Raw genomic sequence first — 13,460 nt, forward strand, 5'->3', positions numbered from 1 at the left:
CTCATTTTGTTTCAATGGACAGTTCACCCAAAAACATGTCATTTGTTTACTGCCCACGAAACAGTGAAAAGTAGCGCTTGGACCTCAACATATCCTTTTGTTGGAATGACCATTTTCATTTTGGGTGAACTTACCATTAAAAAAAAAAAAAAAAAAAAATATTGGAAACTTGTAAAACCAAGACATGAATAAAGAGCATATAAATAAAGACAGTCAATACAGCAAGTTGGTTCATGTGGCAGAACAGTTTATTGGTAACCGTGAGATATAAAAGCAGCAGTAACCCAGTGTGAGGTGGTTCTTTGAGGTGAGAGGCTCAGATCTTGTTGAAGGCAGCGATGTCGACACTCTGGACCTACAACATGAGGAATTAATGTAGTATTGGTCAATAAAATCTTGAAATATTTTTCCCAACAGTTTATAATGTAATCAAAATGTCAATCTCAAAAAAAAGTGTCAAGAACATATCGATTTAGATTTCACCTTAACCATAACAAATAAAAAAAAAAAAATCACATTTTATTTTAAAAGTATATCGTGAATAACTTTAGACCAAGGTTTTTTTTTTATTCGTAGTTGTGATCACTTCCATTATAATTTCTCATTTAATATAATTCTTTTTTTTTTTATGACAATTAAGTTCATTCCTTCACAATCTGTCCTCTATTTGACTACAGTTGTAGTACTGTAATGCAACAAATAAATAAGTACACATTTGCTAATTAATACATTATAAAATCTGTATTTAACTGCAATATAAAATAACTAATAAAATTATAAAACAAATATTTTTATCCAATTTATATAACTGTCTAATACATTTATTTTCATGGTAACTGTTCATTTGTCCTCGGTTTTATAAAAATCGCTTATGCAATAAATATATCTGCCAAGTATTTATGAACTAATAATTTTATAATATACTTTACTATAATATATACACAACTATAAAAAGAGATTTTTACCATATACAGTATAATGCATAAATTGAGCCTATATTTAAGACCAATGTTCTATTTTTTTTTTTTTTCCGCTGTGATAGTATATTCATTATAATAAAAAAAAAAAAAAAAAAATATTCTTAAGCTGTCTTTATTTTCCTCACATTTTCTCAAAATGTTTTATTAAAGTTACTTTAATGCAATAAAAAAAAAAAAAAAAAAAAAAAAAAAAAAAAGTACAAATCATTATAAAATTATCAGTATTTTACTGCAATATACAAACCAATTACTGGATTAAAGTAATTAGAATCTAATGCAAAAGTACAATGTCTGGACACATTAATGGAAACTAGATGAGAATATAACGCAAAAAAAACACATTTCATTTTCTTTATACAACATAGAATTTCACCCCAAAATCAAAAGAAAAACTCTGATTCATCCTGCACTTACATAGTCCTCAAATTTGGTGATCTCCTCTTCCAAAATGTCTGTTCCCACTTTATCGTCTTCTACCACACAGCCGATCTGCAGCTTTTTGATGCCGTAGCCGACAGGAACCAGCTTAGAAGCTCCCCACAGGAGGCCGTCCATCTGTATGGAGCGCACGCACTTCTCCAGCTCCGACATATCAGTCTCATCATCCCACTGATCAATGAAAAACCATATATTTGAAACTGAGGAATTATACTTGACACTTTAAAGATTGTGAGTGTTGAAGTTCTCATACAGGTTTGACGTCCAGCAGGATGGAGGATTTGGCGATGAGGGATGGTTTTTTGGCTTTCCTCTGGGCATATTCCTTCACCCTCTCTGCTTTGACACGCTCTGCCTCCTCATCTTCCTCATCACTGCCAAACAGGTCAAGATCGTCATCATCGCCATTATGTTGCTCAACCTTGGGCTTATGGACAGGAGCAGCCTTCAGATAAAACGATATGCAGATCATGAATGATAGCTGAATTTGTTCAGTGCAGAAAGATAGCCTCAGAATCACAGAGTGCAAGATGGCAGGGTCATCTACCTCTGTAAAGGTAACGGTCTTTGAAGCAGGCGTTTGGCTCTTTTCCAGTACAGCCATTCTGGACTCCAGTTTGGACAGCGTGCCTCTCAGATCATGCACCACTGGTAAAGCAACAGCTCTGTTAATCTCATAATAATCAAGAGCAGCTTCAATACAATCAGTAACTCAAACTGAAAATTCAGCCAAAACTCAAATCAATTTCTTGGTCCATTATAAACCCTAACGTGCTGCAAAAATAAAATAAATTTTATATTTTAAAACAAAAACCACTATGAATAAACCAAAATTAAAACTAAAAATATTATTTTAGTATCGATATAGTACATAGTCTTCATTCAATTTAAATTTTAAAGTTCCAGTAATTTAGTTTTATTAATGCCTATATAGTTATTCATTTGATTTTCAGTTTGTTATTTTATTACATCAAGTTAGAACTAAATGGAAGAAAAAAAAAAAAAAAAAAAAAAAAAAAAAAAAAAAAAAAAGTTACCTAGGCAACTAACTTAAATATAAGTTTAGTATTTCAATTTCAACATTTATATAAAGTAACAGTTTTTTCAGTTTGTTTACTATAATAATAACCCTCACTCAAAATATTCATAAACACTACAACAGCATATAATTAAAGTGAAATAAAAATTCTCTAACAGACAAAATATTGTAGAGTTAAGCATAACTGTAAAAATATATAATCATGAAAGAATATTCTAGGCCTGGATCACTTTTTTCCTGTGGAAACCTCGCACAACTTTTGAAAATCTGATCACAAATACAACGTCCTGATGTCATTCCAAATGTAAATGAAATCATTGTTGTCACTAAAAACGCAATGCACATGTTCTAACTTAAAATGCCAACTGTTTCTAAATTATTTGAACATTTTATTATATCGCCGAGTGTGAGCAGAGGCAAATCATGCACCGAAAATCTCACGGAGTAATTCTTCTCATGACTTTCAAAGTCTTCTCTCTGATTGGTAGTTGCTGCATCAGTCCTCATTTGCATAAAGTTGAACATTTCTCAGCTGTGCTGCATTTATGGACATTTTTTCGCTGACAACGGTCAACACACACTGAGAATGAATGACCTCCAGTTTCTTTGTCACTGCAAATCACTGTTGTTTGTGAACTCTCCTAAGGCAGCATCCAACAGACTTCACATCAGGAACTGGGAAATTGCTGTCTAGGTAGGCTACTCATTTGATTGTGGAACACAATCTCTCTGTGTCTTCTAATACGTACCTTCGTGCAGGGTCTTGTGGTCCAGTTCCAGACTCTTTAGACGAGAGACCAGCTCACTCTGATCCTCAGACTTGCTGGCATTCTGACTCTGCAAATCAGATGGAACTAAATCATATCTCAAAGAACTGACTGTAACAAACAACATGTAGGGCTGCGACTGCAGACATGCCAAACAAAAGGTGTGTCAACCTCAATTAAAAACCACAGGCAGTCATGTGAAAGCATGATTGTATTTTGAATATGGTTTCAGTTAGAAACACTGAAAAAACATTTATGTTTCCACTCGAATTTGCATGCAGTTTACTTTGGTGAAGGCTAAAACTTTAAACCAATGCATGAAAACAGTCATGCATGATGTATGTGTTCTTAACACCAGTCTCACAGAAAACAGGCCGTTTAGAAAGTGTCAAGCAGTAATGAGTGTATGATCCACGCTCCTCCGGGCTCCATTCACATGCTTTTCACACAGACGTCAGGCTGAACCGCAGCACAGCACTTACGGTCTTCCTCTCCCGCGGTTTTTGAGCACGAGCGTGCCCTTTACTACCATGTAGAGCGGTCTTCACCTGAGAGATTCACATTTAACCACCACAACCAGAAAACAAATCAGAGAAAGAGACAGAGATAAACTACTACAACAACAGTTTTGCTCTATTCCAACTCAAAGAAAGAAAGCGATCAGAGAAGAGATGCATGCAATGTTTTCACTGGCCCTCAGTTTTTTGCTTCACTTTAAATCGGTCCTTTAATGACCTTCATGTTGCTAAAACATATCTGTGCAACTGTGCACAGCTCTTTTAAAGGACATGATCACCCAAAAATGAAAATTTGCTTAAAATATACTCGCTCTCAGGCCAACCAATATGTTGATGACTTTTTTAATTTATTTATTTATTTTTTTTTCATCAGAACAGATTTGTAGAAATTTAGCATTGCATCACTTTAACTGTAACATGTTGCTTCCGATCTGTAATCCATAATAATACAGATGGTTAATAACAGATGAATAATACAGATACAACATGCTCTCCAGTGATAAAGTCCATCTCTTGTTGTCCTCTCACATCAAAATCCACCCACATCTCGGGTGGATCTTTTTTATTTGTAAACGGTGCTTGATCTGTGCATATTTCTCTCCTGATTTAGGACTTTATCACTGGAGGAAGCAATGCTATGAACTGGTATTTTAGCCGGAAGCAATGGTTAGAAGTATAAAAATGTCTTGATGTATTTGTTTCTTACAAACACAGTTTTTGGCTTCACAAGATGTTAATTGAAGGAATGGAGTGATGTGGATTGTGATGTTTTTGTGGACTCATTCTGACGGCACCCATTCACTGCAGAGCATCCATTGGTGAGCAAGTGATGTAATGCTACATTTCTCCAAATCTGTTCCGATGAAGAAAAACTCATTTACATCTTAGCAAATTGTCATTTTAGGGTGAATTATTTAATAAAATTAGTCAAAGATATTTTTACAGTTTATCACACCACAAATATAAACATGCAAGCACATGTTTGCAGTGTGTAGACGTGAGCTCTGCTTGCTTAAACACAGAACGCCATAAAAGCATAAACAAACACACACTAACATCCTCAGGCAACTGCACAGCAGCCTGCTTCCTCTTACAATATTAGTGATGACAGATGAACACAAGACTGAGAACAACAGAGCACAGCACATGCATTGCAAAATGCACAGGCACAAAAACGCAACCAAAGATGTCATGCTGGGAAGGAGATCTTGCTAGACCTACTTGCACGACAAGACAGTTTGCTACAGCTAAGTGCTTTTAGGTGCACACAGTTGGACTATATAAGATATTTGAGGTGAACTAAGATTTTTTGTCAATGCATTTGAGTTTTCTGAAGGGTCTAGTAAGCATATGCTTTGATGATGGGGAAGGCGTCAAGTAACTGCTGACAGAAGAACCTAATACTGCAACATCAGTGAGAAAAGACCGTGGGAGCTTCTGTCTGTTTTGGGAAATTCATGGAGCCTTTTACAAAAATCGGTGCACGTGATTACAAATTTGCATTTTACAAATGCCAATTGGACAAACCTTAAAACTAAAATAAATCTGGAGACAAGCAAAGTGTGCAAAAATGAGTGCAGCACATCAGAAGTTCTATTTAATCAGTCTGACGTGCTAAATTCTGAGCCCAAAATAGTAAAAAAAAAAAAAAACAAGTGTGATATAGAATTTAAAAATTGTCGCTTTTTGCAAAATGTATTTATCAAATGTAAAAGGTCCATTCAAAACTATTTACATCCAATCTGATGCAAACTTTTATCAATCTCTGGGAAGTACAGTTTGATCATTTAGGTGTTTGTGAGAAAATTAAAACCCATCCACAAAACTAATTCGTTTACAAAATACAGCCCACTGCCATTAAAGCTGGGCGATACGTTTTAAATCGCAATATCTTTGCTGACACTATAAAATTAGAGAATATAGTGTATATTGTGATGTTGAAAGACAAGAAAATTTGAAGTTTTTGTCAGAAGACTGGACTTTGTATAATTTTCTTCTCTTTTTATAATTTCATATTTTTAATTACTTAATTTTTTTATTCACCCAGCCCTAACTGTCATTGATTGACCAACTATATCAATATTTGTAAATTATCAGCATCGACATCTAATGTGATAAGTTTTGACCGCACAACAACAAAAGCTCAGTTCTCCAAAACCATTTCTGTTTGCTTGAGTGGACTAACATAGTATAATTAACTCAACCAATGGCATAAGTTAGGGGAAGGATGGTCTGTGGTCCGAACAATGGGAGATGGGCACCTCACAAACAAACAAAGGCTTAGAAATTACAGTTTTTGTTTGTACACCGAAAAAAATACATCTGGTGTAGAATTGACTTGCCATATGTCACTTAAAAATTGCTTGTAAATTTCAAATATCTAAAAACAAAATGGCAAGTAACACAATTAAACAACATTTCGAAGTAGAAAGACTGAAAGAGTATTTGCTTGTAAAACTATTTATTTCTTTGAAACTTAAAAAGAACATATATTTTATGTAAGGGATCAATCTTTGATTTACATCAATGAAGATATTCCATCATAATTTATTTTATAATAATTAACTTAAAATAATTTAAATCACTTTAGGTTTACATTTAAGTTCAAAACTAAAAAAACGAATCTGCCAAATCAGCCACCACTCCAAATCCTTATACAGTTCATAAATTGTGTACATGGGTTAGTAATCTCCATGTACAGTTCACTAATCCATAACTACAGCCGATTTTTTTTCTCCCTGCCAGGGGCACAGAGGGGGTTCTGTAAGCATACTGAAATAGCACAGGGATATTTATGGAGGGAGAGTGTTTGTACTCTAGCTCCAAGTCTTGTGGGTGATCAGCAGCTGAACTAAAAACGGTCCAGTTAATTTCACCTCTATCTTGGTTAGAGTTTCATGAAGTGGAACTAAATCAGCCCTTCAAACTGGTCCCATGCAGGACGACAGTTATCGAGCGACAGTAATCACTCTAGTAGTTAAATGCACTTCACGAAGATTACAGTACAAATTCAGTACGCTCCAATAAAGAGATTTCTTTCATATTTTGGGGGCAGTACTCACTCCGGCTAGGGATTGCTGGATATTCTGTCGGGCTTTAGCAATGTCCTGCAGAATGTCACTAGCATCTCTCTCCTGGAAGGGTACAGCGGGGTAAAAAGGCCCATGTCAAACAAACCAGCAATAGGCGGAGAGTGAGCATGCAAGCAAACAAAAATACACAGGTGCGTACAGAAGCGTTGTCAGTGCAGACTATTCAGCATAGGAGCTTAAAGAAAGAGCAGACACCTGGAAAAACAGATGATAGATGGACGTACAGTAGCCGAGTAAACAGGAACTCGTGCCTCTCCATGAGAATTCTGTCACCCTCATTCATTGAGAATTACCAGTTTGTGTGAAAACCCAAATGAGAAAATTTTAGACCCTCAAATTGTGCTGTGCTCTGACATCCGGGTCTGTAGGGGGCAGTACCTGAGATGTCTGAGGGATGCCGTTTGTGCCCTCGTAGAAGCGTCTCTCAGCCTCATCGTAGCTGGACTTGTCGAACCAGATGTTCTCCTGGGCGAGTCCCTGAAGTCCACTCATTGTGATGCTAAAAACAAGAAAAATGAGACGTGAGAGTTTGTCTCAAATAGCAAGCATACAACTTAAAAAAAACTATTCAAATGCAAGTCTTTCATTAATTAGTAATTCATTCATTCAGGTGTGCAAAAAGCCTCAAATATAAATCAAGCCAAGCACCATTCATATAAATGAACGCATATACTGTATCCTCCATTATACTGCCACACATTATGGCCATATATTGGTTACAGAAATGTTTATTTTCTATTAGTTCTCTTGAATTTGGATCCTTCCAATCATAATTTCAATTCCGAAATCATTAGAGATTTTCCCACATTCCAGCTTTTTTTTTTTTGCACAAGACAATTAAATAGTGTTTTAGTTTGCAAATTAAAAATATATTTTAAAAATGCATTTCAATTTTTGTTTTTTCCCCTAAAATAAACAATGTCGGGATCGCCAAAAGTTGAAGGAGCCCATTCCCTATTTGCACAAAAATGCCTGCCTTGTCTATTTTTAATGCGTTGGGTCGCACAAACGGTTTAAACGGTTTTGAATAAATAAGAAAAACAAAACTTACCGAGCAAGGTTAAACTAACTAACTGCTGGCTTAATTATAGCAGCTGCAACAGACAACTAGCTAAATAGCTAGTACAAGTAATTCTACTGATGCTGTTGCTATCTGAGAACAAAGAACATATAGATGCCAACAATAAACAAGCATTAAAAACGTTACATGAACAATGTATGCTGACAAAAAAGGAATGCTTATTGGCAATATATTCATACTATACCTACGGAAACATCTGTTATCAATTATACCTTACATTTCCATACATTCAGTCACTACTTTAAGCAAGTGAAAGTAGTATTAGTATTTTTGCATTAGTGAGTAAAATCTATTGTGAGATGCATTGCATCTTGTATTCAAGCAAGTCAAAGACCCCTTGTTGTGAACAAACCCTTCATTACTTATTCGTTCTGATCTAACCATTTCATTCGTGCCGTGAACAGGCCTTTACTGTCAAAGTCTAAATCAGTTATTCAGCATGATAGATTGAAGACTGCAGATGATCAATAGTAAACTCATACACCCCATAAAAAAAAAACAACTATATGATCCAGGAAAAACTCTTAATTATGTTGTCCAGGTCTTGCATTCACAGATTTTGTAGAACGTTTATTTGGATTGATTGTTAAAGTCCATTCAACCACTAAAACTCCTTTCATTTATTTTTTGCTGACGTGGGCTGCAGACAATGGGACAGATTTTGCGTGCCAAAGCCCTCGGATTAGTTTCACACCGATCAGCTTTCACCCAGCAGCCAATGGTGACACAAACCTGGTTGAGGATTTTGAAAGGTGAAAAATATTTAATAAAATCCAAAAACAACTCACAAAACACACCGGTCAATAAATGAGAAGGCAGTTCCTTAAAGTCAACTGTCCCATGCCCCTAAACTAGCCATACTTGTCCCTTTTCCGAGGGGTGCGTTTGGTCTCAGAGAAGACCCTCTTCCTGCTACTTTTTGGGAGCTGCCGATCGGGTTCAGACGAGGAGCGTTGGTGCGTCGAACCTCGCTGCTGTTGACGTGACGCATAAGAACGGGTGTATGTTTGGTTCTCCTCTTCTTGTGGTTGTTGCACACCGTTGCGTTTAGCCCTAAAGACCAGGGTGCGGGGAATTCGATCTTTTGGGGCAGACGAAACCGGAGGCGTCCCGGTTCCTGCGCTCAACAAGGATTGAGAAGCATCATCGGCCTGCCCATATACGCTGCGGTTGAACCAAACCTTCTCTCCTCTAATGCCCTGAGAGGTCAGGTCCTGATGGAAACGACCTTCTTCCGAACCCTGATTTTCAGACCGGGACGAACGAGTGCGTCTTCTCTTTCCGTCGTTTGAATTCGGCAGATTCCTTGTCTGTTCGGGTTTAGTTTCTTCTTTGGCTCGAGACCCCCGCTGGTTCTCCATCCTCTAACTCATTTACAGCATATAAGGGAAAACAAAAAAGATGCTGAAGAATTAGTCTGAGCTGATGTTAGACACTGTAAACGAGGGCAGAGGCGGAAACAACCAAGCGCATCCAGAAGCCTTGCAGAACAGCCAGTCCATCATCAGTCTAAAAAGGATTCATCAAGGGAACCAATAAAATTAATGGAAGTTTTGAATTTAGACAGTGTGATTTAATTTGAATTTTGTCTGAGATTTTGTATGAGCAGTCTGGTCAAAGATGACAATTAGAGATGTAACAATGCATGCCAAGTAGGGCTGGGCGATATATCGAACGCGATGATCATGCACATCTCATCAGTAGTTCACCGACAAGCTACACAATATCGCGTTCATTATCGCAGATGAATCACTTTCGATAATGAACTTGATATGGTGTGGCTTGTCAGTGAACTACGGCTCTGTGTATTAAATGCCGCTCCATCTGAAAGCAGGTGATGGAGATTTACCGCTAATCACGGATAACCGGCTTTACTGACGAGATGCGCATGACACTCGCATGCGATATATAATCGCCCAGCCATTGAAAATCGATGATATGTGATAATTTACATCGGTTGGGGTGTTAAACATATCACGATATAATTGGAGGTGAGTGGGTTTATATGAATGCATCTCTGATGGGAACTGCCTTCAGAAAAAGTTTAGATGGTACTTATCTCGTCTCTGTATAATGTATATTAAAGTAGTGTTTAGCACATCTCTGCTTTCTTTACAGCAGTAACCAAGGAAATGATGCGTCACTGCTGTTCAATGAGCACCACATTTATTTTATTATTTGATTTGGGATTGGTTTTAAAAATAAATAAAAAAGGACAACCTTTCTCTTATAATCTCATTTTGTAAAAAAAAAAAAAAAAAAAAAAAAAAAAAAGTGAAATATATATATATATATTTATTTTGTGAAACCAGTATCATGAACCATCTCATCGTGAGTTACGTCAATTGTTACATCCCTAATGACAATTATCACATGAATGGTCCCTTTTAATAAATAAAAATAAAACCTAAAAAAAATTTGCCATGCAATCAAGCAACCAGAATGAACAGTTTGCTTTTTACCCATATCCAACAAGTCACATAAAATTGCAGTTAAACGCCTTAATGCATTTCTATATATATATATATATACACACATATAAATTCTGGCCTGTTTTCAACTTGATGCCAAAGTATTGCATGTGCAACATGCTGTTGATTATAAAACAAATTAAGCTAATCACCCAGTTAATAAACGCTATCTGAACAACAACTGGAGCTATAGGAAAATTTACAGAAACATGCACACAATCCCAGATCCCTTCACTCGAAACTATCCTGATCTGTGATGTGACAAGCAGAAGTCCCCAGTGAATATTACATTTATGACCACAAAACCAGTCATATAAGTAGCACGGGTACATTTGTAGCAATAGCCAAAAATACATTGTACGGGTCAAAATTACAGATTTCAAAAATCATTATGATATTAAGTAAAGATCATGCTCCATGAAGATATTTTGAAAATTGCCTACCGTAAATATCAAATTTTAATTTAGTATATGCATTAAGAACATAATTTGGCCAACTTTGATTTTCTCAATATTTAGATATTTTTTGCACCCTAAGATTCTAGATATTCAAATAGCTGTATAAATATCGTCCTATCCTAACAAACATTCAGATGATGCATAAATCTTCATTTAAAAAAAGATTGACCCTTATGACTGGTTTTGTGGTCCAGGGTCACATTTAGAGTTTAAAATGTCATACTAACCGGAACATGATAATTTGCCAAACTTTGTACCAAACACTACACCAATAGCGAAAACATTAGCTATGCAAGATATGCTACACATTAAGTAAAAATGGCAACAATCAGGTTAAATATAGCCAGGAATATTCTATTGACGTTTTAGGGGTGGGAGGATGACAGTCAAAAAAAAAAAAAAAAAAATAAAAAAAAAAAAACTTAAATGGGGTGAAGTCATGCCACAATTCAAACTCAAACTAAATCCAAACTACCACTAAGTATTCTTTAGTCTGAGAATCCATCACAAACACACCATGCGTTGCATTTCCAAACTCACCTGCTGAGGTGTTCAGAGAAAACAAGCGTGGACAAGGCTTTTCACCTTCCCTTTAACAATGAACATTTAACTATTACTAGGAGGGCTGAGAAATGATCAAGTACTATCTTGTCTGACACCAATGGCCCACAAAAGACAGAGCCAGATAAAACATTGCAAATTAGCACGAGACCACAATCCTATAAAAGCAATGTTGGAAGTGGAAGGTTTTGCATGCAATCTACTGACAATTCGCAAATTATAGAACACAAAATGACCAATGCAATCTACCAAGAGCAGTGCAAATTAGCAAGTATCGCAGCCATGTGTCAAGACATGTTTTTTGTGCTCAAATTCACATAAACTTACTATGAGTGAATGAGATTGTATTTAAGTAATCTCCTCCTAAATAGATCGCATCTGAAAAGGAAACTTCTACAAAAGCATATGCCACAAAAATAACTGTCCATGCTTTTTCATATCAAATCCTAACAGAGTAGTTTTTTTAATGCTATAAGAGGGTTTGCACTCGCTCAAGCTGTTAGTAAATCTGACCAATATAGTGATGAATGAAGACAGCAATTTCCATTAAAACTAAATAACTTGGCAATAATAAGGTTGTGAAAAGTTAGTGTACACAGTGCTGGAGACAAAAAACAAGAATAATTAAAAGTTTAAAATTGTAATGTTTGCCATCCCATACCAAGCTGTATTTTTAAAGCAAAGAATTAAGCAAGATACTATTTAACTGTATTTTGTATTCATGAAATGCCTTTGAATTTACACTAGTCTTTAAAACATGGTGAAATAGAAGCCCGTTTTATACATGCAAATTAAAAAGGGGGAGGCACTGAGACACTTATAGGACAAGCAGAGCAAATAAACAAGAGCAACACGTCTAATCCAGATTTAAACCTGTATATGCTTCATGTGATCCACCCTATTTATGAACACATGACACAAACTACAACACTGAAACCTCACGTGTGCATGAAAGTTTTATAAACTCATGAAACATGAGTTTTTATTCACGTCTAATAAAGTTGTGTGTGATGTGTATGAAGTCTGAAGGTTAGAATTCTGCTCGGATGAGTTTCAAATGCAGCCACGTGGCGCGACACTCGCAGCGGAACACTTACAATGTAACACGATAAAGGTGAAATATATTTAACACTATCGTGTTAGTGAAAACTAAAGTTTTACTTACTTTCGAAGAGTTTGATAAATGACAAGCGTCTCGAGTTAAACTTCTCCACCGGACTCCCTATTACAGAAAGAGACCGAGGAAACCGGGTAACGCGCATTTATAGCTGACAGAGGGGTTTTCCTTTAAATGTCACTTTTCATATTGCACGATGAAATGCATGATATACAATTTTAGCATTATAATACGGGTTTATATTACTAAAGTGTTGATTTTAATCTTGTACAACAAGTACGAGTTTGTAAATGGTATTAAAATGCAGGCTTTTGAACAAATATCACCCCTCAGAACAGAGATGGTACATTTGCAGCGAAGCATTCCGTCCTCGAACTAACAGCTGCACATTAATACATACTCAGATAAGTCTATTATACCAAACAACATATTTATTTTATCATTATATTTTCTTCTCTGTCACTCTTATGTACTAATTCTAATAAAGTACATAGAACATTTAAATTTTAAATGTTTAATAATCAAAATCTTGATTATTATTATTATATTTTAGATTAATTGACAGAACTCAAAACTATATAATACAATACAGTCACGTTTTGGAAATCTGAAAACAGGATGCCAGATCAATAATGATCTGTTGAGCAGTTTGCCCAAAAACAGCTGGGATAATAATCTGCAGCGATCTATAGGTGTTATCTCAGAACGACACTGTAATATTTATATTTAGGGCACATATGCATTTAAAGTGATGTAAACACAAACGCACTGGACTTTAAATTTATCGGGAATCTTAAAGATTGGTTTCTACCAGGAGTGGGGTTCGAACCCACGAGGACATCTGTCCATTGGATCTTAAGTCCAACGCCTTAACCACTCGGCCATCCTGGTCTCGTGCGCACAGCACTGCAGCAGGGAGGGTCATTCCGGCACCACCA

General features: G+C 36.0%; 1 protein-coding gene across 1 annotated transcript; it reads right to left on the reverse strand.

Annotated features, from left to right (window-relative positions):
- Window positions 1–224: 224 nt before the first annotated feature.
- On the reverse strand, window positions 225–12,899 carry LOC306880999 (elongation factor 1-delta-like). Its single transcript, XM_079434798.1, has 7 exons — window positions 12,571–12,899; window positions 7,213–7,333; window positions 3,207–3,294; window positions 1,966–2,066; window positions 1,672–1,863; window positions 1,395–1,589; window positions 225–355 (listed from the first exon to the last, which is right to left on the reverse strand). Exons 2-7 carry the CDS (start codon window positions 7,324–7,326, stop codon window positions 317–319), a joined length of 729 nt encoding a protein of 242 aa, XP_079290924.1. The 5' UTR covers window positions 7,327–7,333; window positions 12,571–12,899; the 3' UTR covers window positions 225–316.
- Window positions 12,900–13,460: the final 561 nt, after the last annotated feature.

The sequence above is a fragment of the Barbus barbus genome (genome assembly GCF_936440315.1).
Source record: "Barbus barbus genome assembly, chromosome: 15".
NCBI classification, from domain to species: Eukaryota; Metazoa; Chordata; class Actinopteri; order Cypriniformes; family Cyprinidae; genus Barbus; species Barbus barbus.

Excerpts from the sequence above, each read along its gene's own strand:
- LOC306880999 (XM_079434798.1), bottom strand. The coding sequence starts at position 7,326 with ATGAGTGGACTTCAGGGACTCGCCCAGGAGAACATCTGGTTCGACAAG. Across the intron at positions 2,067-3,206 it reads CCACAAGACCCTGCACGAAG|TGGTGCATGATCTGAGAGGC; the intron begins GTACGTATTAGA and ends TTGCTTTACCAG. Across the intron at positions 356-1,394 it reads TCACCAAATTTGAGGACTAT|GTCCAGAGTGTCGACATCGC; the intron begins GTAAGTGCAGGA and ends CTCATGTTGTAG.